This window comes from Onthophagus taurus, chromosome 2 (genome assembly GCF_036711975.1).
Source record: "Onthophagus taurus isolate NC chromosome 2, IU_Otau_3.0, whole genome shotgun sequence".
Classification (NCBI taxonomy): domain Eukaryota; kingdom Metazoa; phylum Arthropoda; class Insecta; order Coleoptera; family Scarabaeidae; genus Onthophagus; species Onthophagus taurus.
In genome coordinates this window covers 12,148,839-12,165,293 of record NC_091967.1, presented here as the reverse complement: position 1 = coordinate 12,165,293, position 16,455 = coordinate 12,148,839, and the positions used below count along the sequence as shown (strand labels likewise).

The 16,455-nt window shown below is 34.2% G+C and overlaps 1 protein-coding gene across 3 annotated transcripts; it reads right to left on the bottom strand.

Moving 5' to 3' along the window:
- Positions 1-203: 203 nt before the first annotated feature.
- Positions 204-4,964, bottom strand: LOC111425905 (TRC8 ring finger protein). 3 transcript variants are annotated; one of them, XM_071194263.1, is made up of 4 exons: positions 4,603-4,964; positions 1,541-2,866; positions 1,074-1,350; positions 204-1,012 (listed from the first exon to the last, which is right to left on the bottom strand). In XM_071194263.1, exons 1-4 carry the CDS (start codon positions 4,844-4,846, stop codon positions 901-903), a joined length of 1,959 nt encoding a protein of 652 aa, XP_071050364.1. In that variant the 5' UTR covers positions 4,847-4,964; the 3' UTR covers positions 204-900. The 3 variants fall into 3 exon arrangements, with proteins under 3 accessions (XP_071050364.1, XP_022915966.1, XP_022915967.1); XM_023060198.2 differs by having other exon boundaries at positions 1,074-1,347; XM_023060199.2 differs by having other exon boundaries at positions 1,074-1,335; positions 4,603-4,963.
- Between the last annotated feature and the right edge of the window lie 11,491 nt (positions 4,965-16,455).

The window sequence follows — 16,455 nt, the reverse complement described above, 5'->3', positions numbered from 1 at the left end:
CCAATACTGTAATATTGGTTGCATATTTGCAATGGTGACGTCGGGTACGATAATTAATTAAAACACTGTATGTTAAAGCCTTCACCTGCTCTATTTAAAAATAATTTAAGAGTATATTATTAAGCATTATTTTTGATAATTCCGTTAAGGGAGGAAATTTAATCTAGAAATATAGGAACAATAACAACATAAATAATAAAATATAACTTAAAAATATTTTATTTAATGAATAAATATTTTATCAGTGCCACTCTGGTCTCATATCATTTTAATATACCAAGTCATCGTTAATGTACATTGTAAAAAACTTATATAATGCTATTATCATTATCCAGCATTCTTAATGTGGTGTTAAATTACTTGATAAAACTTCTTTTGCTATAACCGTGTTACTATAACGCAGCGAGCGATTGCAAAATCTTTTTTAAAGTGAAAAAAAAAAATAATGATAAAATCACGCATTTGCGTTATAATTTATAACATTAAAGTGGGATCTAGATAACAATTAAATATATTATGTATATTATCGTCGTTTTATATTATTATATCTTTGTCTAGTGTACAGACAACGAAAATGGCCACAATCACAGATGTACAAAATCGAATTATTCTACATAGAAATATTTTAGAATGAAAAATAACAACTAATCATTAGATTTAAGAGTGAATAGAGATTTCTTTGGAAATAGAGAAAAAGAATTGAAAATTAACAGTAATTACTATAAAGAAATTAAAATCATATAATGAAGAGCTGGACTTAGATAATAATTCTTATTATTTATTCCCTATACAAATAAAAAAATAAAGTATTTTACAGTACCCAGGATGCTCGGTGGGCACTTCTTAAATAGGAAAAAAAAAAACTGAATCGGATCACAGAAAGACGGGAACGCAAAATTATCACCTGTGGTTTAGCTCTTCTTGAGCCACCTGAATCTGTATAAGCCTGCCGTTCCAAGCCTTATTCTCTTCAACTTCAACGCTGTGTAAAATATTATGACACAACGGGCATCTAAATCAAAAAAAAAAATTTTTAACCAAAAAAAAATAAAAAACGTGTTGGACTTGCTTACTTATCTTGTACGTATAACCATTTTCGTAAACAAACACCATGAAAATAGTGTTTGCAACGTGTAATCTTGGCTGATTTCATCTCCTGATAACAAATGGCGCAAACGTCGTCCAAATGTCGAAGTTGTTCGGCGTCTGCTTCGGGTAAACTATCGATTTTATTAACGGCTGTTCTACGTTTCATAAACACCGTCCATCCTGCCTTTGCATCGCACCAAATGTTAAAGTAAGCGTGAATGCACATCATGACGGCCCGAATCGCACCTGCAACGACGGCTACTAAAAACTCACTTTATATTTTCATTAAAAGAAATTTTATTTAGTATAAAAATAAAATACTATAATATTATGCTATGTATCCCTGCGTTGTCATAGTATTTTATTTTTATTTTAAACTAAATTAATTTGCATGAAAAAACTTTCAACAATTCTTTTTAATAAGCATATTTAATAGGTATAAGTATCTTACCTCCGCTCTCGTATACTAATATCCAAATGCCGTTGAAGAATAGAAATATACCAAAACAGAATTCGACCATATTTCCAAACGCTTTGATGTAGTAAACATAATCGTCGAGTTGTTCCCAAAACGTTTCTCTACGAGCATCCAGTAAAAATAGGGAGTATATCGAAAGTGAAACGGCAACTTTGACAACAATTTCGATGCTAAACGCAGAAACGGCCAATAACCACGTTGAAATAGTGTGATTCGACCAAAGATAGATTAACAATAAAATTGGAAACACCACAAGATAAGCACAAACGGCCAAAGCGCGTAGATGTCGTTTAATTGATGGGTTGTGTGATGCGGACAAGCTCATTAATAACGGATTAACAATGTTATGGATGAAATGAAGTAGTGCGGTGAAGAGTAAACAAAAATTACGACAAAGTCTAACAAATCGCTTTTCCGGGTCTAATCCTGTTAAACCCGTTTGAAGCGCGAGTATGTAAAAAAGAATAGCAGAAACCGTACCGATAGATTTATCGTTTTCGTCCTCCGTTAAAAGGAACCATTGGAAAGTACGCCCGATGTGATGGCATATATAAGAAACGACGCTAGTAATTCCAAGAACCGCCGTTAAAGTATCACAACCCGTAACCATTAATGATTTAATTAATCTAAACAACGGCAATATCCCGTCCGAATCATTCCACAAACCGGAAATGAAAAACAACCCTGTATGTTCGAATACCCTTAAAATCCAAAATGTTCGTAAAACGCCCGGCACGTTCAATCTAATCCATTCCGATTCGATCAATGCCGACATCCCAAAACTGGTTACATAAGTTCGCGTTTGCGAATAACCGTTATAAATTGTGTGAATAACACAAACTAGCGAACTCCACAGCACAAATTTTACCAAACTTAGCGGAAGTAACGCCGCGAAAACGGGTGCGTGCATTAAAACGACCGCAGGAACAGGTAACAGGGCGAGAATTGAAGGCATCAAGAATGATAAGGGCAAAAATCTTCTTTGGACATAATGATATCTTGGTCCCAAATGGATATTAACAAAAATTACGGTCAATATACATTGAACGAAGTAGTTTTTAAGGATAACTGTGAAAGCTCCACCATAAAGCTGTAGCAAATTGTCAAAATCCAAGAGGAGGATGTCGTCTAAAATACTCGGATTCATCTGCCCTTCTGGGTAAAGCGCAATTACTTGTTTCATCGTTGACATATTGCTCCAGTAAGAAATAAAAACTACTCCAACGGACATCAGGTACATGTAGACGATCATTAAGTGTTTGGTACTTAAGACAAAAAGACATATTGCGACGGCACATACTGCAACAAAAAATATAGTTATTAAAACATGTTTTAATAAAGTCGACGCTGCCAAAGTGCCAAAATGATCACTTTTAAACTATTGGTTTAAAATTTGCGCAAATGCCTATAAATTCGTTTATGAATTTATAGGCATTTTTATAGACAAAAAGTAAAAATCGTTTATGCCGTTTTGGCAGAGTCGAAGTATAAAAACAATTCCAAAGGTTATAAAAACATGAATTAATCTGTTTAATGTGATAATTGTATCATAATTGGAGAGTAAAACGTTATAGTTTTAGAAATTCTATTTTTCATAAAAAAATCGATTTAAAAACTGAATATTATCGCAAAATTTTAAATATTTAATGGGATATTGTATTCAAATTGAAAACTGCTATATTCAAAAATTTCACTGAATGTATAATTAAAAAATTGTAAATTTTAAAAAAATAATAAGTTTGTATTACAATTTGTAATAACTGATTGTATTACTAAGACCTTAAGAAGTAGAGCCAATTTAACGCTATGTTATTTGAGGCTAACGACTATGGCTAGCTATCCTCAGAGTGGCGCATTCTAGACGATCCAATTTGAGGCTAGTCGATTCAAACCCAAGACGAGTTATAGCAATTATTAGTCAATCAAGAAATTTTTGTGATTCTCAGCTGTGCAAAGATTTTTCAAATTTAGAAAAGAATATCATCATGTGATATAGTTTGCAAAAGCACTTGATATGTTAATGAAAAGTCACACATCAGATGTATTTACAGCCTGAGTCTTTTGCACTTGTGTCAAGTGTTAACAGCATTCTCAGTTGATTTGTTCTTTTACTCTGAATTTTAATGTTTGATCCTTAGCGAACTTGCAGTATGCTACAGATAATCTTCTAAAGGCTGAAGACGAACGGCTAAACCCGAAACTTTCTAGTTCTAGTGTAAGTTTTAATTGTTATTCATTGCTAGATTGTATATTTTTGTTGAAATAAAAGTAGAACTAACACTAGACCTAAAAACATTCGGGTTTAGCCGTCTAAGAGACGCACAGCTATACGCAGCGCCATCTTTTGCGCGTCGATCGTATCTATTGACAATTGCGGACTCACAATCTGCCTTTGTATAAGCGCATGTATTGGAAGGTTAATGATAAATATATTTTTGTTGGATTTGATTTATAGATTTGCGGCATTGATACCTTTAATCATTGTGACGTAAAATAAATATATATTTCCAGCTTTATGTAAAATTCTGTTTATAATAGCTACTTAACTCTTACAAAAAAAAATATATCAATTTTTATAAGATACAATCAGCAACCAAACAGATAAAATTTATCAACAATGAATTTCAACATTATTATTTCAAAAGGATATATCTTCCTAAAGAATAACTTTAAAATTCATTAATACATGTTCTTTTCTTCAAAATCATCTAATTGTAAGAAAACAATTGGAAATTTTGTACCTGTAACTAAAATAAATTGTTTAGAAGTTTTATGTGCAAAATAAAAATAAACAGCATATAAAATAATAAAAATAAATAATCTTGAACCATCAATAACTTAATTATCTACACCAAAAACTTACATTACATATTATCCAAATACAGATTTCTGTAAATTATGACAAATTGCAATAGATAACTTATTGAAAGATATTATAACAAAAATCTCTTACGCAATCCAATAGATACAATTTCCACATTTCACTTCATTGCTTTAATATTTAAACAGATTATTCAGAGGTCATTTAAACTAACCTGATGTGCTGATAAGTAGCCTGTACAATGAAGCCAACAAGAACCACTTAAAATTCGGGTCGTAATCAAGGGCTGTTATGTTCTGGACCTTCTCCTCAAAATAATCGAAACTTTCTTCGTAGCCTGCGAAGTCCGACCGGTTGGGGAGGCCCAGACTGATCTTCAGAATCTCATCGATAACAAATAACGACGGCACTCGTAGAAGGATTTCGCCGAAGCTTAATATTTTGGCGCGTAACGACATTTCATTGCACTGTCGGTGGCTGTCCTTTCGGTTTTACTGGGATTTTGAAGGGGGTTTTGCTACCGGAGACGACGAGCGATGTGTGTTTTGGTAAACGTGATACTAGACAGATGACATTGACGGATACGTGTCGGTATTACAGCAAACTTTTTTCAACCTTATAAAAAACAGATCCGGATTAATTGTGAGATTTTTAATTCAAATTTTATTCATAATTCTCTATGATTAATTCAATAATAAAAGCTTATATTTGTATGTATATATGAAAGTAAATAATGATGTTTATATTTAATTAAAAAAATTAGGTGCGCCACCTTAAGGCAGATTCCAAAAATATTTTTAAGATTAATTTATTTTAAACGAATCCCAATATAATTTCTATATTTATTTACATTTTATTTTCTTATACATTAAAAAAAATATAATCCGTCTCTGATTAATACTTTAAACAAACTTGCTTTTGCATATTTGTTTATCAACTGGATCGTGAGTAATCAACTCTATGAAAAGCATCGACTCCTATACAACATCGACTTCTTATCAAAATTTTTAAATAAATACATAGTCATCATTGTAAACAATAAAGTAAAGCATATTAAAATCAATTATGCCAACATGCATGTAATTAGAACATTTGTGTGAACGAAATCAACAAACGTGTGGTGTTGTGAACGTTCACTAAATGTCGCAAGAGATTTAATTCACTCATTAAAAATTACTTTCACTTTTCGATCGATTTCGTTACCTTTATGTCCTTTCGCAAGGTTTTATGTAATAATTGGCATAATGATTTTAATAAAAGAATGGGTTGAAACATATTTTACTTTAGTGTTATTTGGGTTGCGTTCAATTATAAAAACGATTCCTTTAATACTACAAGGGCAATAAAGTTCATATATCATAACATAGATGTCACTGTAACATTAAAAATTATTAAATAAATATAATTAATATTAATTATTATTAAAATTTGAAGTTAATTTTAGAACTTTTCGATATCAAATACTACCGAAAAAACAAAGGTGTTAAAAATACAACTTTGTTGAAAAGAGTTGAACTGTCTACATGTTCATTTGTAAATGTCACATAATGAGACGTGAAAAATGTAACAGAAGGAAAAAAAGGGAATACGAGGAGGAAACCCCGAACGGCAACGTTTAGTTCGTGTCGAAAAGGGGGATGTCAAAGGCATACTTGAGCACATTTTAAACGGCGACGTGTCGTGTACATTAATAAATTGTAACGGTGGTTAAACGTTAAAAATGGCATTCGACTTTGAACACGTAGTAGCGTGAATGAAATGGAATGAAAGGGGGAATGTCATCTTTGTAAGTGATGCTGTCTGTACCGAAACGTACATGCATTTATTATAAAGGGGATGACAAAAAATCTTTCTTATCCATTTAAATTTAAAAAACATTCCGATTTAATACACTAATTTTAGATTAAGAAGTCATTTCTCATTAATTAACCATCCAGAGTGAGTGTTCAAAACCATGTGCGTTGCAACGAGATGCAAATTCCAAAGATTCCGAGTGTCCCGTCTACATAGCAGAAAAATCTTGACATTCATCTCTTGACAACACTAAGTGAAGACGCAATGGAGCCATTCAGTTTATGGTTGTGGAACAGTCGGTTTCAAAGTTATTCCATGCGAATCGGGCAATTAAATTATTATGTACCCGTAGAACGTCGCCTCTTTTCGAGACGAACATGTGCTGCTTCATCCGGACGACGTCCAGATGTTACACTTCTTAAATCATCTCTACGAGTTTAGACAAAATATTTAACTTTCTTAGACGAAAATTGTAACAATAAATTCATACAATTTTATTGTAACTATTTTTGCAATTAACTTGGTTAACTTATAAGACTATGTTTATACATCACCTTTTGAAAAAGATGAGGAATCCATATAACATAGCTCATTTGCATTACAACCTCAGATATTTGTGTAATAACTAAAAGTAGAACTAACACTAGAGCTACGTACAAGCTGATAATGTGGTCAGAACATTTCAAAAAGCAACAATGGGGTTGCAAAAGCACTTAGATAGTATATATGGGCTTTAAATATGTTGTAACTCTTGTTCAGTTATGCTGCAAAAATCGCAAAACAATCTGTAATCTAAAGTACTAAAGTAAAACGAAAGATTAGTTTTACTTGTACCTGTGGTTTGGCAGAATTCAATAATCCATACAAATAACAGCTAGTTTTGCTGGATCTTTTATTTATGATTCAACATATTCCACATTTTGATAGTTTATTTAGAACCTATTACTAACTAATAAATCAAAAATGTGGTACTTGAAGTAGAAAATGAAGACAGTGTGGTGGAAGAAGTACTCAACAAATCTTACATTCATTTTTGACCATCTAGCTGAATCAAGCGGATATGAATAAATTAAATTGAGTCATTCAATGTGATGTGTCAGTCTCACACTGTAGGTAACGTCAAAGCAATGTGCTTTTGTGTTGTCAGTCAAATTATCGATTACGGAAGAATATCAAATTTAACAAAACAATAAGAAACTGGGATAATATCTCACGAAAACGAACACGATTTTTCGATTGTAGTAAAAAATTTCGTATTTTCTCATGGGAACGTTTACTTTCACGCTTTGTGAATAGAAATCATCTAGATTTATATTCGTTAAAATCAAATGAGCGATAAGTTCGTGGATGTTATTAAATTTAAAATTTAAAAATGATGATTCGGATATTTCTGTTAAATCTATTTCTCGTATAAAAAGGGCGAAAAGATGATTCTTCATTTTAAAAGGTTCGTCCGATGTGGTAAAATTGTCATAAGTGCGCCATAAAGTGGCAGTAAACTGTGCAACATATGTCTGGCCACGCGGATACATAAACATCCCTCATAATTTATTTTATTGGTCGTTACTCGAAACGCGAAAATATATTATATATTTAGGAGTGGGATGGTATAACAATTTACCAGCAATTTCCGTTTTTATGTGACATCATAAACCATACCGATAGAAATTCAACGTTAAACATTGAATTCTCATATACCCAACGTTCAGGAAGAGAACATTGTGTAATTTAAAAGCGTTATTAAACACGAAAGATTTTTTTATTTAATAGAGTTTAGTAGTTATTCCAGATTGTAATGGCTTTGGAATGAAGAGATCCACTTAAACGATAAGCGAAATAGGATGAAAGAAAAAAAAAGGACTCATGCTGACGCTTGATGATGGCGCTAATTTAGTAAATTAATCCGTCCATTGTTTGTTAAACTTCGGAAGGAAAATAAAAAAAATAAAGGAAAGACAAATACGCCGATTCATCAAGTCATTGTATTCCACTCTGTCGGCGCAATTATGAATAATTAAAATAGACTTAAACGAGCTATTATTCAGTGTTTGTCCGCGCACTTTTAGGTCAGATGAATATTTAATTTCTATCAATTGTCGGCGATTAATAGTCGATTTGCGTTTGTTTGCAAATCGGGTCTATTGTTTTCTCGACACGCTCACCTGATGCGAACCGATATAGTCGTTTTTGATTTTCCATCTACAACTATAAATTTTAAAGGGTTATTTGATATTTAACCTCTTACGCAATGTCATTAAAAAATTATATAGAACCATTTTTACTTTTTCCAATTCTTAACAAATCTCTAAATCTTGCAACTCTATGGAAGATGCTGAATCTTTACTGAATACACATGATGTTTGTACTTTAGGCCTGGAGATCGAAGTCTGCAGAATGGAATGTTTAGCAGTCTTACAATTAAAAACCTACTTGATGCCTGATAAGGATACCGAAAGTTTTACAAAGAATTCTAGACGTAATTGGTTATGAGATACAAAGACTATTAACACCAATATAAGACCACACATTTCCAGAGAATTTTTTACAAAGCATGGATATCCATGCGTAAGTGTTAGACCATGTATTGACTTGTAGTCTAATACAGCAAAGGCCAACATATTTCAATTGTAACAAATAATACGGCAACTCTAGAAAAACAAGTTATGCTTGCATTGTATCAGATTTTGGCATCTTTACGGCAAAATAAATATAAATTAATTTTACAAAATGACCAATCTTCTTGTTTTCTGGGGAGATCAATTCAGTGACAAAACCGGATGTTGGTGATGGTGATGACACTGTATGATAACATATTTTGGTTATATGTCTTTTAAGATGACTGAGATCGGTTAAATTTCGGAGTACGTTAAAGACTTATTACATTTAAGCCTTGCATGTTTAACTCTTTAAGGAAGACGATACAAAAATAGTGATGAAACAAAAATTGTTGTGATTGACTATGAACAAAAGTTGGAGAATGGATAAAAGTTTTAAATGTTTTTATACGACATATTAAGTTTGCCTTTATCCTTCTGCTATGCCACCAACCACTACTCCGACGTCTTTCCTATTATCTAATAATTTAGTATGTGCATTCGTAAAAATGACCTCAGATTATAGCTACATAAGCAGTGATTTTGAATTGTTTTCAGTTCATGCTGAGTAGCGGTTACACAATGGTTACAACATCGAAACAACATTATCGATGTCGTAAGTTCTTTTCAACACTTAGGGATTTTTACAACAACAAGATTTTTAAGTTCTAACATAAAAAGAGCTTTGGGAATATAATAGTAGCATTATAACAACTTTTGAAATACTGTATAACTGGCAGTTATGAAGCACTCTGCCTTTTTTGGATTGTTACATAAACATATCAATTTGATTATCAATGTGTTCCGTTTACAACTCCTATTTTGGACACTTCTTTATTGATTTCAAGATCTTAACATTTGTTTATTGACATCCATTTATTTTATGTTCTTATGTAAAAAGCAAACACGTGGTTGTGGCAACACTGGGTATCCCGTGGAAACCCTTGTCTTCATTTGATGACCAGGGTTTCTCTCTGACAGGATTTACGATTTTAATATTAATAACTTTCTGGACTTTATACAGGGTGTCTCACGTAACTGGTTCGTTACAACTTTCTCAGGTTTCACTATTCATAGAGATTTGAAATTTTGGTAGCATGGGTTGTTCATTCGGAACTTTCGATCTAAAATATTTTCAAGATGGCCGCCACTTCCGGTCTACTGGAAGTAGACTATCACTTCATTATTTTAAACGGAATGCTATAGTTTTTATTACATCGTTTAATTGTACGAAAAAAAATAGGTTGACTTTGATAAAAGTTATTGGTACTTAACGTTCTTCGTTTTCGAGTTATTTTGGTTTTAAGCTTTTTTTGGTAAATTTCAACATGCTCTTTAAAACCCCATATCTCAGTCATCATTGATTCAAAAAAGATCTACATTGACACGATTACTCTTCAAATGCTGTCAAATAGATTGTCATTCGTTGTATCGGAGTATCTTATACAGGGTGGTCAAAAATTTAATTACCGTTTCTCCATATTCAATGGCGATGAAACAAAACCAACTGAAAAGCACCGAATTTATTCATACTTATTTAATATGGTAGTTTCCGCACGCAAATAATTTTGTTACGTAGATATTAGTTTTCCATAATTATTAATATTTTAATATTTTTGATTTTATGATTAGATTGATGAATACATATTTTATTTTTAGTAAACACTTAAAGGGTACAGTTGAGGCACACTCAGTAATGACTACATTAAAAGCGGTGAACAAGACAGTCCGTTGATTAATTCGTTATTTTGACATGTGGCTTGTCCGTACATTAGCGCAGATCTTCTCTTAATGAGGGGACGTGATGGCATATTACCGGCTTGGCACAGCATCCACATGTGCGTCGTGGTCTCGACGTCGTCTATTCTTATATCCATCGCGTCCTGTTCTCTTCAATGACTCCATGTATCTTTACAAGGTCTAGCTAAAAAAAAAAATACAGGAAGAATACATATCTTTCAATCCGCGTTAATGTCAAATAAATTCTCAATTGATTAAAGCTTGAATGTATAATATAATACATGAAATTTTCAAAGGGGATTTCACTAAATTACAACAAAAGCTTTACTGTTTACTCTAATTTCAATAGCTCATCTTACAGTGTATCTGCAAACCGCAACGTCACAATTACATGAAGCTGGAAATTCCCCACCAAAACCCCTTTCAGAGAAGAGGGGGTGAGTCGGGCGCTTCTCTCAACGCCCTTTATCTCTGCCATATTATTACGTTATAACAAGTGGCTCGGCAGCCCGGAAATTACACAAACTATTTTCGAATGGCGTCTCAGTCAGTGTTTTAGTACGTAGAGCGTCAGATAACGGCGCCATTTCCGTTTTGTTCTGCCGTTGCCGCGTTGAGAACGACGATGTCGCGGCGCCCGTTTTCGACACGAATTAGACGCGCTCCCCCGATAAAAAAGGGGAACTCCCCGACGTATACACTCCAGGTTTATTGGTGGTGCTTTACGCAAACAGCCGACGATTTCACTCACTATGGCGAGCTTTTATGAATATTTCCTTTGGGAGAGGGCGAAACAATGGGGATGTTTTCTCTTATCAGGTGGGAGGAAATAAAAATTTGTTAAAAAAGTGTTAAAGCATTTCAACAAAGCTGGTCTCGTTGATTTTTTTTCATTAAAAGAGAACAGAGAGATGTTATTGATCCCATTTTCAATGGTGAATATGCGTGGCGTTGCGATGCTCGTCGTATGTCGTTCTAGGCTCGCATATTATCTATCGGTGGTGGTTTATTCAATATGTCCCCGCGATGTAGGTGGTGGTGGAGGTGCATCTTCCTATCCTGGCAACGGTGCATGCGCCCCGACACAGGGTGGAAATGGAAATAAAGGGGAAAAAAGGGAGGCGCGTCGAATAAGGGCTGTTACGGCACAGGGAAATCGGTGCGCAATAATCTACGGCCGTATTGATTTTTCGGAATTATTTTTTTTTGTTTCCGACCCAATCCCCAGCAACACCCCAAAAATGAAATACGATTTACGAAAAGAATTTTATTTGATTTTTTTTTGTTAAAATTAATTTAAATTAAATAATTCTATGGTTCTTGTATTATTATCTAAATTAATAATAATAATGATAATAAGAAGTGTTGGAATGTATAGTTGTATAGAAATCATTCAAAGTTTCCCCCCTATATATTTATAGGTAAAGGTATGAATTCATTCTCCATCGATGTCGAAATCAAACAGGAATAGTAAGTAGAAAGACAATGGCGAGCGATGTTGGGGGAACTTCCTGGTAACGCGAATAGAAAGTATCTACCCTTCGGTAGGACAGAGAAAGGGCGAAAAGGGATGTCGATGTTGTGGGGGGATCGTCAGGAGGGTGGGCGGTGTGGCGGTCTGGTGTCGTCGCCAATTCCACACGCCGTATGACATATAACGGGCGCGATAACGGCCTCCGAGGGCCCCCGCCATATAATAGTTCTATTGCATAATAGCTCGGCGCCCGCCCGGCTCCGCGCTTATCAGAAAATGACTCATAACAACTGACAGACGCGAACGGGAAATTGGAATAAGAAATTTTCGGGCGTAAAATGAAAGATAGTAGCGCCGTAATTTCCTACCATCTGCGGCGCTGCCGCTACTGCCCACCCCCTTTTCACCCCTTCTCTGTTTCTAACCAGAAATCAACCCCCCGAATACAATTCAACACCCATATCTAACACCTCTTTGTACTTAAATTGTGCGCGAATACTAATAAAATATACACTTTATGAAATCAGTAATTGTTCATTATGTAATAATATAAATTATAATAAATTAATTACAATTTCCCTAAAATTGAGATAAGTTTGATTCGTCTGAAAACGAAAGTGAAGAATGGATAGAAATTGCTTCTTTGATCTGCCTGAATACGCAATAAAATTAAAAACAACTTCTCTTTGCTTGGCATAATTGCTTCAGTTGAAAAGAGTGTAGAAATATTTAACTGGTGCAAACAACATAAGCATAAACAAAGAGTCTTTGTCGAAATATTGTAAATATGACCGTCAGAAGCTAAAATCGAAGCCAAATAAGCTGGGTAACATAACTGTAAATATGTGGCAGAAGATGTCAGCAAACTCCTTAGTCATACCACATTGAAACGTACAGGGACGATTATTATAGTGTGGCTTAAGGAGCACGAGCATAATGTTAAATAATTAAATACAACAGTAAGTATTTTGAAAATTACAATAATGTGTAATTGGGAAACCATGTGTTACCTTACCTGTTGAGATGTCTTATTCAGAACAAAGAAAAAGACCATCGGGCAGCCAGCAGAGGAAATTAAAAAAACGAAATGGAAAAATATTCCATCGACGTCAACTACGAGTGGATTCAATGAAGAAAATAGAAATGACAATCCAGATGAAGAACAATGTAATGTACCAGAACAAAAAAATAAAAAATCTCTTGAAAAAGATAAAGAGCATCATGATCTATGTGACTTCTCTATAATAACAGCTGATGATGGTGAATGTTGTCACGGTTTAAATAAGAGTTTAATTAATTTACGAGATCCCTGATTATGGCCAGATGTTCTAGAAGATAAATATAGAATTTTCTTAGTCGAAAATAAACCATATAGCATTTTCTAAGAACAATGCTAAGAGAAGCTTTTTGAAAAGTACTACAATAAAATCCTTCTAAATAATGAGTTGGTGTCTAGAAGTTAATTGTTTTATTCATCATTAAAAGATACAGTGTTTTGTTATAATTGCAAGCTATTTTCATTCTCACGGCAGGACAGTGCATGAGTCACTGTCCTGCCGTGCAGTTATAATGATTGGCATCATTTGTCAGAAGCTCTGAGTGTTTATGAAAGCTTACTAATTGTAAGTCATATATATAAAATGTTGTAAATAATAATTAATATCATTAAAGAATACTTTGAAATTTAAAATTGATGTGGATGCACGTCATCAATCATTAATCGATATAGAAAAACACAGATGGAAAGAAATTCTGAAAAGAATTATTTTATGTATTCAATTTGATGTATTCAAAACATTTTGACGAAAATAATGGAAATTTTTGACAACTTATAAAAATGATTTGTCAGATCACGTACGACGCATTCAAACTAACGACAAAATAATGCCACACTATCTTGGTACATAAAATTTATGTACCCTATACCGCGCATACTTTAAATTTAGTTGTTAATGATGCTGTAAATGTGTTAATGCAAACAACGGATTTCTTCGGAATTGTACAAGAGGTGTACACCTTTTTTCCTCCAGCACGAAACGATGGAAAGTCATGAATGATAAATTCAGTGGATTAACACTTAAACCATTATTTAGATCCAGATTATCTCAGACCGCTACAACATGGATATCAGCAGATAACCATATACGAGGCGTGTCCTGAAAATAAGTACCGTTTTGATCTACAGTATTGTATGAGATTGTCACAACACGATTAAATTATCGGAAATTGTGTTCCCATTTGGTTCCAAAAATGCTTGCAAATCGAAGCGACTTGGAAGTGTTTTGACATTTCTTACTCGATACAATAATATGGTAAGTATAATAAGGAAATGAACTCTTAAGCAAAATTGCGACTGGTGATGAAACTTGAGTTTGTCATGTCACTTCAGAATCAAAACAACAGTCGATGGAGTAGCAAAAACAAAAATTTAAGACAACTTTGTCGTCACTGGCGATATCTTTCCATGGTTTTTCAGGTTAAGCAGAAAAATAGGTTAAGTCATGCTCTTACATGTTTTTCAAAACGGTACTTATCTTACCGTGTAGCATGTGTATTTGAAATTATCGAGAAGTGTGTTTCATGACATGCAGTCTAAACAGCAAACGCAACCCAACCACTCATCACTGTAATTAACATAGTAAAACAACGTATATAAAATATACACTGTGGTAATTAATTATCGTACCCGACATCATCATTGCAAGTATGCAACCAATGTTGCAGTATAATATAATATTATAATAAACGATTTGCGTATTGCAATACCAATATTGTGATATTGGTTGCATACCTGCAATGATGACGTCGGGTACGATAATTAATTAACACACTGTATATAGTATGTTGAATATTACGAATAAGAGGTGGTTAAGGCAGTATACTTTTTAACTTTCCACGATGTTGTAGTATCAGATATTCGACGATGTTATCAAACATACTACATATACTCTACAACATACATTTACACTAAGCGTATCCATATAAAAATTGGTCAAACTGAAACCGCTCCTGTATTTTACCTTCCTCCCCTTCTCTCGTATTTATTTTATATTTGTCGGTCCGGTCTCGATGCGGATTCGATCGATCGTTCGATTTCGATCATTCGAGATCCTCGAGTTGGCATCCGGTGTCTTTGTCGTGCCCGTTGAGCGTCGATAGCGCCGTCTTCGTTGGCAACGTACTGGGGACGCAGTGCCTGCCCTCTATATACCTGTCGAAACTAATTAGATAATAAATCAGATGGCTTTCGCAGGTACGGGGACGGACGGTTGGACGGAAGGGGTCGCCGCGAGCGCTGCAGCCACTGCAACCGTGGCAGCACCATCGCCAGCTAAAGCCCCACTTCAAACTCAGCTTCCAGAGGTCGTAAATTTCGTTCTGGAACGCTGGCATATTCCTAAGTTATTGTCTACAGTTGTAGCCAATTAGATTTGATGACGAGATTGTGCAGTTTATGTAAATTTGCTTAAAATTTAAAGCAAAAAGAGAAAATATGAAATCTATTCTATTCGTTGATCATTAAGTGGTTAAACTCTCCATGGTGATCATAACAGTTCCTTTTGAATGGACTGAAAAGTTTTTCTATACAAGAAACGGTACTAGAAAACTACAAACTAAACCATTTATCGTTTCAAATTCTAAAAAGAAACATCAAACAACGATATATTCTTGTGTCAGAGATTGTTCAGTGTTACTCTCTTTAGAGATTCATTCAAGAATTGTCCATTCAACCGATAGTTCTTAATGTTTTGGGGTAACTCTCGAGCTCATTGACTTGGTGCGGCTATATAAGTAGAGTCAATTCAGGAAATTTATGACGCCATTCCGTAACCTCAAAGTGCGCCCACAATGAACGAGTTCATTATGCTCCTGTAGACGTTCTGGGTAAATAAAGATGTTGAAGAGGTTCAACATCGGCGGGTTCGCGCTCTCCTCATTCATAGGTGTAGCGAAACGGGGCGACAATAGCTCAGTCGGGAATCGGGAATGTGTCAAGGACCGAGAAATAAATGGCCCATTGTCGAGTGTTGACCGGCGCTCACGTGAGTTCCTCTGGGAACACTGCGCGACATTAATCTTCATTTGTTGTCAGCCACTTCGAAGTGCGCTCCATTCGCCGAATATTCGGATGATTAGGTGAAATTTTTTCGATTTAGGCACGCTTAGGTGAGACTTTAGTTATCTTTTTCAAGATTTAATGGTGCGTGGGTGGTTTTGGATGAATCGATGAATGGAGAACCAAAACTCAATGGGGACGGGTGTATATTTTCAAGAATTCCCATGAGAAATTTGTATGGAGTATAGCTCTATTAAAACGTTATAAAGTATTATTCGTTATTAACTCCCAAATCGATTCCAAATAACCGAAACTAATGATCTTTTATAGCTTTGAAATGTTAGAATGAGTTCACAAAATAAAATGAATTTTTTTTATATGTTTATGTACTTACATAAATATATGAAA

What these genes read in the sequence shown, in the direction of transcription:
- LOC111425905 (XM_071194263.1), bottom strand. Translation starts at nt 4,846, where the DNA reads ATGTCGTTACGCGCCAAAATATTAAGCTTCGGCGAAATCCTTCTACGA. An exon ending in ATTAGTATACGAGAGCGGAG is followed by an intron (nt 1,351 to 1,540) that starts GTAAGATACTTA and finishes GTGAGTTTTTAG; the next exon opens with TAGCCGTCGTTGCAGGTGCG. An exon ending in TGGTTATACGTACAAGATAA is followed by an intron (nt 1,013 to 1,073) that starts GTAAGCAAGTCC and finishes TTTTTGATTTAG; the next exon opens with ATGCCCGTTGTGTCATAATA.